The sequence below is a fragment of the Falco naumanni genome, chromosome 3 (assembly GCF_017639655.2).
Source record: "Falco naumanni isolate bFalNau1 chromosome 3, bFalNau1.pat, whole genome shotgun sequence".
In the NCBI taxonomy this organism is placed as follows: Eukaryota; Metazoa; Chordata; class Aves; order Falconiformes; family Falconidae; genus Falco; species Falco naumanni.
Genome location: NC_054056.1, coordinates 107,774,179 through 107,791,676, shown reverse-complemented (window position 1 = coordinate 107,791,676; position 17,498 = coordinate 107,774,179). Strand labels below are relative to the sequence as shown.

Here is a 17,498-nt window from a genome sequence, read left to right as displayed (position 1 = left end):
TAGATACTTTTCACATGACCAACAGTGAGGATAGGAGTTGCTGTTTGGAAACAACTGACTTTTCAGGGCATAATCTATCTAGAAAGTAGTTACTATTACTAAAGTAAATGTCAAACAACGGGTAAATGACAGTTTGCAAAACAGCCGCATTTCAAATTTTGGATACTAACCCAGCCTGTATTTATTTTCTTTTCCGATCAATAAGATTTTGTATATTTAAGTCAAAAAAAAGGACTAACCCTGACTAACAGGCAGCTGATTTAACATTTGATTACAGCATATTTTCTGAAGGTCTATCAAAGAACTCTCATTAAATTTGTAAAAGAGGACTGAAATACTCAACCAAATTTTGTAAAAATGCAGATTTAAGGGAAGAAAAAGCAAGTCTAGTGGGAGAATGGATGACAAACAGCTGAGCTGATAATGTATGTAAATGGACAACCTAAAAAACCAGGAAGGAAATGTACATGTAATGAGAGATTTTTATGTTGCAGAACTTAAGTTTAAATCCATATTGACAGAATGGACTGCTGACATGACATTGCATCTGGTGACATCTAAAATGAAAATATTTAAGACTTTTAGACAATATATTTTCCTAGTGCCAAAAAACCCTGAGAATCCCATCCCTTCGCTCACATTAAGCAGTTACCTCCGAGAGGAAAGTAAGATCTCAGGGGCTCGGTACCAGCGTGTTGCCACATATTCCGTTAGAGCAGGATTGCCTTGGTCCTCATTCATCTGACATAAAGAACGGGCCAGCCCAAAATCACAAAGTTTAACAAAGCAGTCTGCATCCAGTAAGATATTTGAAGGCTGAATTGAACAAAGGAAAATTAATAAGCTTTTTACTCTATGAATGGCAGAAGATTATTATCAAGGTTCTTCTACTAGTCTCATTCTTTTCATACTTTTCCATTTAGTGTTTAACAGAAAACTTGAGTGAAGGATAAATACTATGACTGAAATATACCTTCTGATCTCTGTGAATAACATTTCCTGAGTGGATGAATTTAGTTGCCTTCAGGAGTTGGTAGAGAATGTAACACTTGTGGATATCTTTCAGCAAATTCCCCTTCATAATCACAGCATGTAAATCTGTCTCTGTAATATATTACATCAGTAATATATCTAACATCAGTAAAAGATTACCAAATTGTGAATATAAGTTCTTCAAAGCAAGGCCAGACTAGATCATTGTCCAAACTGTAATCTTTCAAGTGCATCTTCAACAGAAGTTAACACTGTCATTACTAATAGTAGTGCAATCTTTATGGGTTTGACTTGCAGCTCATGCTACAGTAACTTTTCTACTATTGCATACTTTTGCTATAACAAAATTGCACAGTTCTTTCCATATGTAACTCTTCTGTCTCTATAAGCCTGCTAATTTGTTGCTCACTGCTGTCTTTCCTTCATCTCAACTAGCCAGTTCTCATATAATTATTAGTCCCTTTAAAGCCTCACTGCTATACCCATCTAGTTACAACTGACATATATATACAAAACAGCCTGTACTGCTCCTACTTATAGGTCTACTTATATGAATAGTCATGTGAATCATCACACACTACTATCAAAGTAAGGAACAAAGATAACTCATAGGAGAGCCTGTATTTAAATGGCTGATGCAATGCTAAGTCTCACCCATTGACTCAAAGATGAGGTAGATGTCCTTATCATTCTGAGCTCGGATAACATCAAGCAGCTTGATAACATTTGGATGTTCTCCAAATTCCTGCAGAGGTAAGGGATCCAACTGTCAAAATCAAGTATCTTGCCTGTGAATTATAATTTCATTTTGTATTATTGCCTAGAACAATCATTAACATGCTATTTCCTTCATTATGCTTCAACTGAAATAAATTAAAAACAAAGGATTTATGCTTGCTCCACAGTATGAAACCAGCCAATTAATCTAAAAAAAAACAACCAACCAACAACTCTGTTGTCCAAAGTATTAGTTCTAAAAATACCTCTATAGCATTTGTGAATAAAATCCAGTCAGCTTTATGCACCTTCTATTTCCTAATGAACACAAAAAATCATTATGGCAGTGAAAACAGAACAAAGTTGCCATCAATATTCATAATTCAAAAACCCACCCAACCAAAAAGTATCTATTTGAGAGCAGGCTGAAACACTCTACAGGCTGCATTGATTGAACTGACTGTAATGGGAAATCAGACAGTCAGCATACAAACAGTACCTAAAGATAGATATCTTAAACCGCAGGTGAATTCTGTCCTCACATTTGGAGACTGACAATGCCGTCAAGATCATTTACTTCATCCTCAGTCTTAACAACTTTTTTTTTCCTATAGGTAACACTTTTATGCACCTAGAGACACTGTGAACACTTCACAGTATGCCAACATTTTCATGAACTACCCTGGGTATAAAAGTACAAATAGCTGCACCATAAAACTACACATATCTAAAATACATAAATGAATTTTTTGTTATTTGAACCAGCCATACAGACCTTTTATCTATTTCTGTCACAAATTCAGTTATGAACAGTCTAAAATATCATAATATTAAGCTATCTCCAGCACATTCTTACAAATAGCACCATCTTCCTGGACTCTGAGGCCAAGACATAAATTGGTTATAATGTATTACATCTAGAAAAATCCACAAACCAACACACTCACCTGCAACAACCCATGAAAATATACTTACAAAGCAGTAATATACAACCAGGCCATCAAATACCCTTGCACTTATTCTAAGGACAATATTCAAAATACCTATCCAAATAATCTAAAGAAAGTTTTTATACCCAAAAGGGCTATTTTTCTAGAGATGCAGATCAGTCTTGACCATGTAACTTGAGCTGTTTAAGAACTTACTTCACACTGCAGGAAAACCCCATTGTCTCACACTGTCTTGCCCCAGAACTGATAAGGGAAAGTTAAGAAAAAGTTTCAATCCATACTAAAAAAACAACCCACTTTGAAAAAAATGTGGTCAGAGCCAGTCTTACTTAGTTTTGCTTAAAGAACAATGCTCTCACTGATCACCAAAAATGACATTCTAAAATGTGGCCCAAAATGCACCAAATAGGCCTACAACTATACTAAACAATAAACATAAAACCTGCAAGCAGCTTAACAACCAGCATATTATATATCACCCAGAAGAGAATCACCAAAATGCCTAGATTCAACATCAACACTTCTCAATTACAATAAACGTCAACCAGTCCACCAAATTCTCATATGATAAACATACAGATTAAACTAAGCAATCATTACACACAGGAAGTAACGTGCACAGAAAGCACCCAGTTACCAATCAATGAAAGAGTATTTCTTATGTCTTTCCCTTTCTGATCTCTCAGTCTTGAACCTCAAGAAAAAGCTGTAAGATACCTTCAAAAATAGGAGGGGAAAATGACAATTCTTAAATCTATTGGTCACCAAAAGACATGAAAGTAAGGGCATAATAGCACATTAACCTCCCTCTCCCCAAATTACTAGTCCTTTCCTTCAGCAGAAATATCCTTCTTCTCCCAACTCCTTCTCCACCCATCTACTCCAGATGTGCTATACTTTCAGAGATGATCTAACTTACAGATAACTAACTTCTAAGGAATTGCTCTCATATCTTTTTAGCTTTTCAGTTTTCAGCTTCTGCTTCAGGCTGAAAGAATAATGAAAAAGCAAAAAACCTCATCTCTTTCCTGCTTATACTTGACAGTCTTAGGAAATACATCTTCCTATGAGCCCAGCCTGGCTTGTGTCCTTAGAAAAATCATAGTTATAACAGCATTATCACCATTCAGAAACACTGGTGTTTCTACACAATAAGTCTGTGGAGGAACGGACAGATAATAATGCCACTGCCATTGATAACGTAATTAGGCATAGTGTGTGGTCAATTATATCAAAATAAGACCCGCCTTAAGGAATTCCATATGTAACTTCCATATTAGTTTTGCTTTAATTATTTCAAGTGGTCAAGTTGCTTCTCACATGATGAAGGAAAAAAATTTTGGCATGCAAATCTCTTCCACACCCCAGCCCCACCTCTGGATTATGGCATTTAAAATTTAAGAAAACACTTTCTACCCACAAGGAAGTAAGAAGTAACAGAAAGTGCAAGTCAATATGGTGATCCTAGAACAGACATACTGCTAAAAATGGTGAAAGAACAGGGTTTATCTCAAAAAAAGTAAGACCAACTTTCCATTTCATTCAGGTGTTTTTATCTGGTCATGGAAAGACCGTTTGCCAAGATGGTGCAGAAATGAATAGAGTTGTCAACACTGATCATTGCATTTTGAAAAACAGTGGGAAGAAAATACATGTACAACTTCTGAGATAATTAAAAGTCGGATAGGAGGGGGGGAAATGGACATTACCTTCAGGAACATAACCTCTCGAAATGTTCTCTAGAAATAAACAACAAAAAAAAGTTTATTAACACCTCAACAGAATGACAGAACAGAGTATGGACTTCCCACGAGTAGGTTAAATTCATTCTAATCTCTAAAGCGAAGCAAACCCTTATATAGTAGACATGCTAGAAAAAAACCAGTTGCTCACCGGAGAGTCACAAGTATGCTCTCTGTGCTTAGACACTATACCATAACATAAGGGAGAATCAAATTGTGAATGCCTATGAAGGCACTTTTTCTTCAGGGACATCAAACAGTATTTTGTAGATGCCATAATATACAAAGCTTGATATTTATTTCTCCCTTTTATCCTAATAGAGCTGTGGATTGTATTATTATATGCATAATTGTCAAATAACTAACACCTTTTGAGATATAAATCCTGAAAATATCTATGAACTCCCACCACATTTTTCAGGACATGTTAGAACAATGATTTCTCACCTGAGCATCCGTTCTGTTCCTGAAAGCATCAAAAATTTTTTTAACAGCAACTATTTCTCCTGTCTTGCGATTGATTGCTTTCCATACAATGCCATAAGCCTATGGAGAAAAAGGACAGATGAACAGTGTACTATGACACCTTAAGCACAGTTTAGACCTTCGGTGTGGAAGGTGGAAAAAGAACGTGCTCAACAGAGACTGAAAGAAGAGGTAATCACCAGCTACGCAGAAGAAAGAGACATTAGGCCAATGGGCAATACTTGGTTGAGTCAAGGACTAAGAACATCTGTACTTACTCCAACCAAAGGTCCACAAGGTCAAGCATCCTGGCCACCAAAGCAGCCAATAGTAGATGTACACACTCACGAAGTTCAGCAGGGTCAAGTGCAAGGCCCTGTGCTTGGGTCGGGGCAATCCCCAGTATCAATACAGACTGGGGGAGGAATGGATTGAGAGCAGCCCTGTGGAGAAGGACTTCGAGGTACTGGTTAATGAAAAACTGGATATGAGCCAGCAGTCTGCACTTGCAGCCCAGAAAGCGAAGCATATCCTGGGCTGTAACAAAAGAAGCTTAGCCAGCCTTTAAAAGCAAGTGAATCTCCCCCTCTGCTCTGGTCTGGAGACCCCACCTGGAGCACTGTGTCCAGCTCGGGGGTCTCCAGCACAAGGCATGGATCAGTTAGAGAGGGACAAGAAAATGGCCTGAGGGCTGAAATACTTCTGCAAAGAAAGGCTGAGAGAGTTGGCGTGTTTAGCCTGAAGAAAAGAAGTCTCTGAGGAGGCCTCATTGTGGCCTTTCAATACTCAAAGGAGTTTACAAGAAAGATGGAGAGGCACTTTTTACCAAGGCCTGTAGTGACACTATCGTGGAATCATTTAGGTTGGAAAAGACCTTTAAGATCATCATGTCCAACTGTTAACCTGGCACTGCCAAGCCCACCACTAAATCATGTCCCCAAGCACCACATCTACACGTCTTTTAAATGCCTCCTGGGATTGTGACTCAACCACTTCCCTGGGCAGCCTGTTCCAGTGCTTGAAAACCCTTTTGGTGAAGGAATTTTTCATAGTATCCAATCCAAACCTCACCTTGCATAACTTCAGGCTGTTTCCCGTCATCCTGTCACTTGTTACTTGGAAAGAAAGAGCCATCCCAATTGCCAACAGTGTAGTAGTATTATAGCACTTATCTGAGATACTTATATGCCAACTGTTTGTAATTCCTGATGCACAGCAAAGGACCTGAACCCATACTCCGGGATCACACATATTCTTGGGAAGTCTGCCTCAATGTTGCTGTCTGAGTATTTAAGCATGAAAATCACTCAATATCTCCTATTACAGCTGCTTCACTTTCTACAAGTGTTTAAATATTAACTGGGCATTTCTGAATGAGGAATGACCCCACTGTGCAGATGTAAGGCATCTCCTAGAATGTGGAAAGTTAAAATTCAAATCTGTGACCTAAAAATAAGAAAACTGGTTCTGTATCACAAGGGAGACCAAGTAATCACCTTTTGCAAAGTATCACAGAGTCATCCAGAATAGGGAAAACTCAGGTTAAACTTCCTGTTCCCTTAGTAGACAACACAGATTTTAGTTAAAAAACAAAACAACAACAACAAAAAAAACAAAACCAACAAAAACCCCCCAAACTGTACAGGAACAGTGTATTTCCCTTGCTGCTGCACTTCTCTGCTCTATATTCTGGGCAGTCCTCATCTGTTTCAGGGACTCCAACAGCCTATTTAGTGCTCTGGTAAGTACACTAGGTGTGTGCAAACACAATACATACAGAACTTTCTCATTAAAGAGGCAGGAAACACAGGTATTTAGGAAACTGGAAGCACTTAAGTCAAGAGCTTGACTAGTAGTTTTGATAATGTCAGTGATGATGGACCTGAAACCACTGAAGTCCTTTAAAGATGTGAATGTATGTAGTTATGTTTGTGAACAGTCTTCAAATGGATCTCTCAAATAATCTGACATTTCAGATGAAAGAATAATGTCATTCTGTTCAAAGAACCTAGCATGTTAAAAGATGTAATATATTCCATTGTTGAAGGGAGAAAGGTGATAACTAATGGCAGCAAACCTTGTCGCGACGGAGGGAAGACACAGTCACTCAATATGAGTGATCAGCAGACTTCGTTTATTGTGCCTTACAGTCACCTTTTATGCCTTGTTATAATTAGCTCATACATATTACAAAAGTTAAGCTCATTATTGGTTAGTTGCCTAAATACCAAGCCCGCCCCTAGTTTCTCTTCTGTAGTTATCTGTTCCCACCTGCAACATTCTTTTCCCACCGCAATCTTCCTGTTATTGTGTAACAAGAACAGCCAAGGAGAGTGTATTTTTGCTTTACTTCAGATAAGCTGAGAGCGATGTGCATTTTTGTCCAGCCAGCTGGCCTATGTCTATGTGACCTTTTTCAGCTAGCCAGTTATCCACAATTCCCCCATTTTTATTTTGGGCGACACAGGCTTGGTTGACCATTTTCAATAACAGCGTTTTAACACAGGAAAATACACAGCTAAGCACTACTAAAACTATTACAATAATGATCAAAATAATAATCCCGTTTGCAAAATGCCTTTAAGCCAGCCTCCTAGGCCCAACCAATTTCCCAAAGCGTCTAAGCCAAAAAAACCCCCGATATCTTTCTGTACACGCTGGGTGTGGCTGATAAGGTCTTGTATCTCCTTATGTATAGATTTTGAATGATCCTTTAGATCCATGCAACACACCCCGTCAAAGTCTTCACATCCATGCCCGTGGGCCAGCAACTACACCTCTTATTGATGATTCGGGATTGTTGCTGAATAAGGATTTTGGTCACTTTCTTCCTAATCGCGTGACGCTCTAATAAGCGTTTGCTTTTGCTAAACAAATTCACAATTCCCACATTACAACCCTCGCAGTTACGTTTGATAAATCCAAAGTTCACGGTAACACCCTGCACACCATAACAATACCCACACCCCACAGTTACAGTTACCATATTTAAGGCAGCTGGAGTGACCAATTGGCCTTGGGTTATGAGATTGTATCTTTGCTGTCAAAAGTTCGAGTTTTTCACGCGTGGTCCCCTGTATGTGGGATCGGAACAGATGTCGAATAGGTTCCAGAACAGGGCCTATCGCAAGGTGCAGGCGAAGCAGCGTTCTCGAGTCGAGCTCCTCCAGCATGCTCTACAGCAGGTTTTACCCAACGGCTGGGAACCCAAATAGTGCCTGAATCGGTAGAAATACAGACATAACCACGCCCCACATAAATCACCTCCACAGGACCTACCCATTGTCCTGTTTTTGCATCCTTATACAGTACTTTCATGTGTGGTGGCCTGGGGGGTTCTGAGTCAGCGTGGTGCCTTATTATAGGCGGCTCATTACTGTCCCCAAATACACACAAATGATTAAGCACAAAAAGAGCCTTTTCTACCCTTTCTCTTACATCCTGAATCTCTTTGAACTTTTCTATATAACGTTTTAGCGTCCCGTTAGCCCGCTTTACGATTGCTTGTCCAGTTGGAGAATGAGGGATTGCAGTAACATGTTTAATATTCCACATTTGCATAAAGTGTTTAAGTGATCCGCTACCATATGCAGGACCGTTATCAGTTTTAATAGTAATAGGCACCCCTAAAACAGCAAAGCAACTAGTTAAATGCCGGCGCACGTCCCGGACCTTTTCCCCGGGCTGTGGTGTGGCCCATAACATATGGCTATAGGTGTCTATAGTAACATGCACATATTTCAATCGACCGAATGCAGGAACATGAGTAACATCCATCTGCCAAACATCATTAGACCTTAGTCCTCGCGGGTTCACCCCGCAACCGAGCCCCAAGCCTGAGTTATGGTGACTACATATAGGGCAAGCCTTCACAATGGCCCGAGCCTCCTCCATAGAGAGTTTGTAAGCTCGTGCCAGCCCCTTCGCGTTTTGATGGAAGATTGAATGGGCTTCTCAGGCTCGACAATGTGGTGCTAATGGAGGTTCAGTAGCGATTGCGACGAGATGATCAGCTTGAGCATTGCCCTCTCCGAGGCCTTCCCACTGATGGCTTCGGATATGGATCACCGCATACGATTCCGATCTCTGTGTGATTTCAAGCTGCAAGCTCACAAGCAGTTCTGTCAAGCGTTGATTCTTTAAATCACGCACGCTTGCATCTTCAATCCGGCTGACTATGCCAGCAACATAGAGAGAATCTGTGACTACGTTCAGTGGGACATCTCTCCATCTAATAAATGTCCAGACCACTGCAAAGAGTTCTAGCGTCTGTAGGGAATCCTTTGGCTGCGCTTGTAGAACTTGGTGTTGCCACCCTTGCTCATCTTTCCACGTTATGGCAGCAGTCCTAGAGCGTCGACCCACATCAGTAAAGGCCGTGAGAGCGTGTGGGATAGGCTGGCTGGATCGCTTTGGCTTAACAATCCAGCCCATGTTCTCCATCCACGACAGGATGGGCGATGGGAGTGGTTTAACTGTTATCGCTGCTCCATCATGGAGTAATGCAGCCTGCAGTTCCTCGGAGTTCTGCAAGTACCACTCCAAGTCGATCTGTCTCATCGGCACCCATATCGTGCCAGGAGGAGTGCCATCCACCTGTAAGATACGACAGCGACCTTTCTTGATCAGCTCCGTCAGCGTAGAAATTTTGTCTTGTATTGTGCGTCGTGGTTGCAGCGGGGGAGCTATCCATTCCAATACGATGGTGGAGTACTCCCCTTTCTCCCCCGTTTTTATTTTTTGCTGTGTTAGAGCACCCATGAGGTACTGAGTGCCACATAAGATAGTCAAATCGATGGGTAAGCCTACAACACGCCGATGCGTGGAGCGCGTAGTCACCATTGATGCTATTTGTTGTAACATTTGTTCTTGCTGTTCAGTAAGCTGTACTGGGGTTGAGGGATCTGTCCCTCTCAACAGGGGGCGTAGTTGATTTAATAGTTCATTGGGGATGCCCACTACAGGTCGGAGCCATTGCAGATCACCGACCAGTCGTTGCGCGTCATGAAGGGTTTGGATATCCAGATGGAGTGACAACTTTTGAGGCTGAATTGTTGTATCAGTAATGCGCCACCCCAGATACTTCCAGGGGCTTGATTCTTGCACCTTTTTGGGTGCTACTACCAAGCCTCTATGCTTGAGTTGTTCTGTTAAAACCTGTTTTTGTTGTAAAGAGAAGGGTGTCGGCACGGGGCGGCTCTTCCCGCTGGGTCGCCCGTTTCCCGATCGACGACAAGCAGCTTCGTTGTGAGTGTCTGAGCAGCAGTTTTGACACCATACGGAGTTGACATTGCAGTCCCGTCTCATGTGTCCGGTGACACCGCAACGGAAGCACCGTAGACGAGATGTGCCACGGGCATTTGATTGCCCAGCAAAGGCTTGCAAAGGAGCAAGGGCTGCCAAGACCTGACTTTGGGTAGCCTGCACCTGCTCTTTTAAAGCACTCCCTAGTTCTTTTATTGCCTCGACTAACACAGCCTGGGGCCCGACCGACACTTGTGCCATTCTTTCCAAAGCTTCTTCTATGGTCCATGTCCCTGGTAGCGTAGCTAGGATGTTACGTGTGGCTGGGTTACAATTCTGTATGGCACACTGCTTTAAAATGGAGCCTTTGAGATAGTCTTGCACCCCAGCTGCCTGTATGGCGTTTGCTACCCGATCGATAAATAACCCAAATGGCTCCTCTCTTCCCTGCTTGATTCCCATATATGAAGGGATTCCCCCAGGTTCCTTTATACGGTCAAGCGCTAGTCTAGCTAGCCTCATCGCTTCCTTTGCCTTATCCAGTCCCATCAGTGCCTGAGCTTCGGTTCGAAAATAGGGTCCTAAACCCATCAGCTCCTGTAGAGTAACCCCATGCAGCGGGTCCCCTGGCTGTCTAACCACTGCTATTGATTCCTGACAAGCAGCCTGCCAATGAGCGTTAAACAGAAGCTGCTGATGTTGGCTCAAGATTAACTTCATTATACTGCGGATGTCACTTGGGAGTAAGATATTAGTTCCCCAAATATAATCTAACATTTGCCTGGTGGGTTCCCCTTTCAAACCTGACTCACTCACTGTAGCCCGCAGCTGAGTTAATAATTTCCAATCTAAGTTAGTGATAGAAACTGTGATATTCCCCTGCGCATCTGGCTGTGAATACGTGACTGGGAAAGCCTCATGCACGATTTCTGCGGCAAAATCGCATTCACCCTCAAGCATAGCGCTTTCTGCTATCTGCTTCCAGACCTTTTGCCTATTCTGGGCAACCTGAAGACATTCTGCAAAAGGATTCGTACATTCCCTACTCTCTACCGGGTTTTTACGCTCTATTTCCTCGCTTACATCATCATTCCCCAACGGAGGGGCTGAGGGATTCGACGGGAAGGGCGACTGGTCCCACCTTCCCGCAGTCCCCTGTTGAACTGTCAGCGTACGCACCGAGGGAGGCAACGGGCAATCAGGGGGGGAAGCCGATTCCCCCTGCCGTGTGGCTATTGCAGTCCCGCTTGCAACTCCCAGCCTCTCAGAGGCAGCAGCAGCCGCTTTCTGTTCGGCTCGATGTTGCAAAAGGGCATTAGTGACAGCTTGCCACGGTTTCATCAGTTTTTTGGCAGTTTTATTGTCGGCTATTACTTCGGCAAACAGTGTGTCCCCATAATTATGCCACTCTGCATGCTCGAAAACCGTAGCTGGATTCCCAAAATGACCCCTCGCTACCCCATATGCTAATAACCCGGGTAACTCCTTTTTACAATCTATGCCCCGAATGCTCCGCTTTTCTAAAAAGCATTTGAGCAAATCATACGTCGCTTGTCTATCCATACCGTCGTCAGCGCTGTTGCAGCCTTTGCTAGACTTCGGCAATGCGTGGCCGGCAGGACCCTCTGTAGGTGCTCCCGGGCGTGGGGACTGTGCCCTGCCGCCTCCTGCGCTGCTTTCAGGACCGGTACCCGATCTCCGTTGACTCGTGGCTCGCAGGTCCAGCCCTCTCTAGGGTCCCTGTTCGGGCACCATTTGTCGCGACGGAGGGAAGACACAGTCACTCAATATGAGTGATCAGCAGACTTCATTTATTGTGCCTTACAGTCACCTTTTATGCCTTGTTATAATTAGCTCATACATATTACAAAAGTTAAGCTCATTATTGGTTAGTTGCCTAAATACCAAGCCCGCCCCTAGTTTCTCTTCTGTAGTTATCTGTTCCCACCTGCAACATTCTTTTCCCACCGCAATCTTCCTGTTATTGTGTAACAAGAACAGCCAAGGACAGTGTATTTTGCTTTACTTCAGATAAGCTGAGAGCGATGTGCATTTTTGTCCAGCCAGCTGGACTATGTCTATGTGACCTTTTTCAGCTAGCCAGTTATCCACAAAACCTCAAGTCAGAGGCAAACTTAGAATGAATTACAGCAGTAAGAAAGATCAATGTGAATTTAAAAGGAGAAAATGAAAGCATTGTCTTGGAGGATAATGAAGAAAATAAGCTCCTCTGAAGTGCCCCCTTGTACATGAAATATTTAACTTCCAGTATCAACGCAACTAAACAACCGCAAAGGGCTGCCAGAACAGAAAAGCAGATAATCAGGAAAGGTTTGGAGGCTGCCTGAGAATAAAGATCTTAGGCATTAACGTTGGTTCACATACAAAAATATGAAATTTATGAGGAAAAAAAATATTTTATGCTGCATAAATCCTTGAAGCAATGGGGTTACGGCAAAGGCAAAAGAATTTGGCTGGCACAAACAGAATATAATTTGAGACTCAGATTCATTTTACTGGAAACCAGGTGTACTGGCAAGTTCAGTGCTTTGTGTGGCCGATCTCCAGTAAGTTTCGGGGGGGGGAGCGGAAAAAAGCCTGACGGGGAATTTAAGGGTATTTTCAGTTTCACATGCTACCACATAACACTTCCTCTGAAGTTTAGTTGTGTAACGACTATAAGAAGTCACAGAAAAGTTATCAAGCTACGATTTATGATTTTTTTTTCTCTATGAGTCACAATAAATATCTCAAAGCCCAGTTTTTCTTCAGCTGTATAAACGTCCGGGCCTCCAGCACTAAGCGCGGCTCAGGCCTGCGGCAGGAGGCCGCAGGGAAAGGCGGGACCCCCCGCCCAGTCCCCCCCGCGCCCCCCAGGCCCCCGGCACACTCACCCCCTTGCCCAACCGCTTCTTGATCTCGTACTTCCGAGAGACGAGAGCCTCCACCTCCGGCTCACTCATGGCGGACGAGCCGAGGCGCCGGGAGGGCGGGCGAGCTCGGCGGGGCTCGGCGGGGCTCGGCTCGGCACGGACGCACTCCCGCTGCTATGGAAACAAGGCGCCGCCAGGCGCATGCGCCCAGCGGCCCGCGCTCGCGCCCCCCCGCGGCGGGAGGCGGCAGCGGCGGGCGCGGTGCCTGAGGGGCGGCGCGGTGCCTGAGGGGCGGTGCGGTGCCTGAGGGGCGGGCGCGGGGCCTGAGGGGCGGGCGCGGTGCCTGAGGGGCGGTGCGGTGCCTGAGGGGCGGGCGCGGTGCCTGAGGGGCGGTGCGGTGCCTGAGGGGCGGGCGCGGGGCCTGAGGGGCGGTGCGGTGCCTGAGGGGAGGCGCGGGGCCTGAGGGGCGGGCGCGGGGCCTGAGGGGCGGGCGCGGGGCCTGAGGGGCGGCGCGGGGCCTGAGGGGCGGCGCGGGGCCTGAGGCGAGGGCAGGCCGCTGCCGCCTCCTTTTTTTCCTTCCTTCCGCCGCCCTGGCACCCTGCTGTGTAGCCGGAGGTGCCGCCGTGGGCTCGGCCTGGGCTGGCCGAGCTGGTGGGTGCCGGAGGAGTCCCGCACCGCCGCCGGACGACTCCCTCAGGGGGCGGCCGGGCAGTGGCGCAGGCAAAGTGCAAAGCTTCTCCAGCGCAGCGCGACCCTGTGGCTTCATCTGATAAACTAGTGTCAGGGGGGGGATGTCGGGCGTTGCTCTCAGCACCTGGTGTCCTTCCAGTGCACTGTAAAAAAAAATAAATAACAAATTCCTACTTTTATTTTTTTTAATCTAAACCCCGTTATTTCCAAGACCTGCAATGCAAATCTTTCCTTGCTAGCAGCATGCTCTGGCAGAAACTGATTCCTTAAATAGCCTTTGTTGACAAGCTAAACGCAGACTAGTTCAGCCATAGTTACACAGACTGAAAACTTGCTGAACTGCTGGAACTGAGGATTTGTCATCAGTGACATTACGTCCAGCTGGAGGTCTGTTGCTAGTGGTGTACCCTAGCAGGTACACTAGGTGTACCTAGTGGTCAGTCAATACGGGTGCCCCAGTGCTGTGTAGCTTCTTCACTAATCTGCTGGGTGTGGGGCTGGAGTGCTGCCGCAGCAAGTCTGCAGGTGATAGAAAACAGGGAGGAGCGGCTGACAGAGCAGATGGCCGTGCCACTAATCAGAGGGACCCTGTCAAGCTAGAGAGGTGGGTCAGCAGGAGCCTTGTGAACTTCATCGCTGGAAAATGCCAAGTCCTGCACTTGGGGAGGAAGAGACTCATGCAACAGTACAGGCTGGCACCTATCTGGCTAGAAGACAGCTTGGCAGGAAAGGACCTGGAGATCTTGGTGGACACCAGGTTGACCATGAGCCAGCAAATGTGCTTTTACACCAAAGGTGGCAAAGAGCATCCTGGGCTGCACTAGGAAGAGCCTTGCCAGCTCATTTGGGGACGCAATCCTTCCCTTTTACTCAGCACTGAGAGACCATACCTAGAGCATCTTGTGTGGTTCTGGGCTCCCCAGTATAAGACAGACACAGACATAGAAGATTGTGTCCAGCAAAGGGCCACAGAGATGATTAAGGCTTGGGTACAGGAAGAGGCTCCCGGTGTTTAGCCTGAAGAAGGCTCAGGGGTTCTTACTGATGTATTTAAATATCAGGCAGAGCCAGACTGTTCTGAAATTGAAATTTGTGATGGAATTTAAATTCCATTTAAATTAAGAAGAAACTTTTTTTACTGTGAGTGTGGTCAAACACTGGAACAGGCTGCACAGAGAGGCTATGGAGTCTCAGTTCTTGGAGATACTCAAAAGCCACTGAAAGTGGCCCTGCTCTGATTGATTGCCCTTTGAGGTGTCTCCAATCTCACTTAAGGTCTGCTGTTGTAGAAAATATCCCTATGTGAATGTTAAAACTTATAGTGAGGGTGACCTCTGGTGTTAATGAGGTAATTGAAATCCCTAAGTGTTCATCTTGGAAAGTGAATATAGCTGCAATCTATTTGAAATATAACTCTTTACCTCTTGCTTCTCAAGTGAAGCAATAAAGCAAGAAAAGAATCAGAAGTAAAAATTAATATGAAATATATCCAGTGAATATATTTTATTGATAGTTATGACCAAGGGCCAAATACCTCAACTGCTTATATTGTTTAAAGGATTCGATTGCTTGGATATTTATTTTCTGTCCTTTGGACACTAGCAGAAGGTAAAATAAAGTCTTTGGCATGTAGAAGATTTGGGAAAATGATTGTTGCTGAAAGTAAGAGCTGGCCTACATTGGTTCATACTATGGTATCAGATGTCATTTGCAGTGAAAAGTAACATACAGATTGCCTTTATATATTTATATAAATATAAAAAATACTAGAATTTTCCCATGGAAAATTACTGATTAATAAAACATCAAAGTCTGATCTCAAAGAGAAAATGTCATTGTTTATTTTGGGACACGAAGAGATTGCAGTTTCAAATGTCTTGATACAGTTGGCATGGAAGTTAAAGCTGAGGTTACTTTTAAGATCTATTGTCTGAATTGCACACTGAGCATGAGCTATATGAATTTCCACCCACAGAACATTTACTTCTGTATACTCTGTTACCTAACTTATAGTGGCAACAGCTGACAGTCCAGCTATGTCTACTGATATATTGGCACGAGTGAGGAGTGAAGTAGTGGTTTTTTTTATTTTTTACGTTGATGGACGCATCTGAACAGGCTGTGAGAGCCATAGGTTTTGGCATTTGCATTGTGTGCCTCATGCTGGTGTAACAAGTGGCACATGTGTGCCATGTGCTGAGTGTACTGGTTCTCCCAAAGAAGCTGCTGGTGCTGCACTCTCAGTTGAACTTCAGTTTCTTTAAGGATTTTTGAGTATCGGATGAGTCTGAGCAATTCCTTGCGCAGACGCCGATTCTCTGCTTTTGCTTGTTTGATATGCTGAATCAGAGACTGTATTGCTGCTTCTTCTGCTGTCTTTGTGAGAACCTGGATCTTCTGATGAAAGTCTGTCTCACATTCAGCCTTGGCCTGCAGAAATCTGCTCTTGATTTTGTGCATTTCCTCTGAACGCTGTATCTTTGTGACCAACAGTTCCTTCTCCAGCTCTTTAATCTTTTCCTGCTGTTCCAGAAAAACAGATGGACCTTTGGCAGGCTGCAGGTCTTCAATCTCCTTGATCATAAGAGAGTACTTTGTCTCCACATTCATCAGAGAGCTCCTTACCTCCTTCTCTTTTTCTGTGTACTGTGAGATTAGTTTTTCCTTCTGCATCCGGACTTGAGACAAATCAGTGTGATTCTGGTCATTTAGTGTTATTATCAGATTCTGGCACTTCTGGTTGTGTTTTCTTATGTAAGAGAGGTAAGCCTTGTTCTCTTCCTGATTCCGTTGGACTTCCTTTTCTAGGAATTTATTTTCCTGCAGAAAGTGGTCCAGTCTTCCCGTGTACGTGTTCATATGTTCAGTGAGAATCTTGTATTCCTTCTGCAAGTACAGTTTTCTCTCTTTGACAAGTATTTCCATGTCACTGGATGTCATATCTCCATTCTTGGTTCTTACTCCTTGCTTACTTTTCCCAGCACGGGAAAACTCTCCCAGCGTGGTGTCCTGTTTCATCTGCTTTGTCTTGGTTGCCATATTTCATACTGGGGGTATCAAACTCTGGCAAACTGTAACAGAATGAAAAATTACAAATTCTAAACAAGCATTTATGCCACATATAAGACCATTGCTTTTTTCCCCAGTCATGCTCTCTTATGTTTTCAGCTAGTTATTCTGGCAGGTAAAATGTTCAACTTAAATTTTTTAATGTCTGGCCTATGTCTTGAGTTGAAGCACACATGCACATATGTGTATTTCCATTTTTACATTCCTAGTTAACTGAGAAGAAGTAGTTCTGCTAATCTAAAAATACATATATTTTTAAGATTTCTTTTTGGTTGTATAATGTGTTACTTTTGTAATTTGGAGTACAAAGTCAAATTCCACTAGTGAGTTATTATGGCCGTACATTGTGTACTGTCTTTCCATAGGCAGTAGATCTTGTCCATAAAACTTCAGCAGCAAGTATGTACCGAAGTGCTAATAGAGCCATGCCCGAAACTTGCAAATTCTAAAATATAACTGCTAAGTCATCGTGCTGGACTGGAAGCTACCGGTAGAAAATGTTATGGACAGTAGTACGGATTAAGCCCTCTTTCTCCATCAGACTAAGATTCTTTTATTTGTGTTTGAAGAGACAACTGCATCCTTTTCCTGGATTTAGAAAGTTCAGTCAGTGTTACTAAATGAGGGCAGAAAATGAAATTTTACAACCAGTTTTAACCTAGGGCTTCAATGTCAGTCAAGAGTGACCACATTCTTATCCTTCCACTGCCTGAGGTAAGTAAAGTGGTATCTTCTTGGACATCATCTGAACTATA

At 43.7% G+C, this 17,498-nt stretch overlaps 2 protein-coding genes across 5 annotated transcripts in view; both read right to left on the bottom strand.

Moving 5' to 3' along the window:
* Positions 1-13,165, bottom strand: part of MAPK15 (mitogen-activated protein kinase 15) — a 31,301-nt gene extending 18,136 nt beyond the window's left edge. For all 4 annotated transcript variants that reach the window (XM_040586952.1, XM_040586953.1, XM_040586950.1 and 1 more), the window contains exons 1-6: positions 13,006-13,165; positions 4,850-4,948; positions 4,370-4,399; positions 1,648-1,738; positions 974-1,104; positions 653-816 (exon numbers count right to left, since the gene is read on the bottom strand). In XM_040586952.1, the coding sequence (XP_040442886.1) occupies positions 653-816; positions 974-1,104; positions 1,648-1,738; positions 4,370-4,399; positions 4,850-4,948; positions 13,006-13,074 (584 nt within the window). In that variant the 5' untranslated portion in view covers positions 13,075-13,165. The remainder of the gene's footprint in view (positions 1-652; positions 817-973; positions 1,105-1,647; positions 1,739-4,369; positions 4,400-4,849; positions 4,949-13,005) is intronic.
* A 2,400-nt stretch (positions 13,166-15,565) lies between these two features.
* On the bottom strand, positions 15,566-16,730 carry CCDC166 (coiled-coil domain containing 166). The gene has a single exon (XM_040588418.1). It carries the CDS (start codon positions 16,711-16,713, stop codon positions 15,760-15,762), a length of 954 nt encoding a protein of 317 aa, XP_040444352.1. The 5' UTR covers positions 16,714-16,730; the 3' UTR covers positions 15,566-15,759.
* Positions 16,731-17,498: the final 768 nt, after the last annotated feature.

Coding starts and splice junctions, on each gene's coding strand:
- CCDC166 (XM_040588418.1), bottom strand. CDS start 16,713: ATGGCAACCAAGACAAAGCAGATGAAACAGGACACCACGCTGGGAGAG.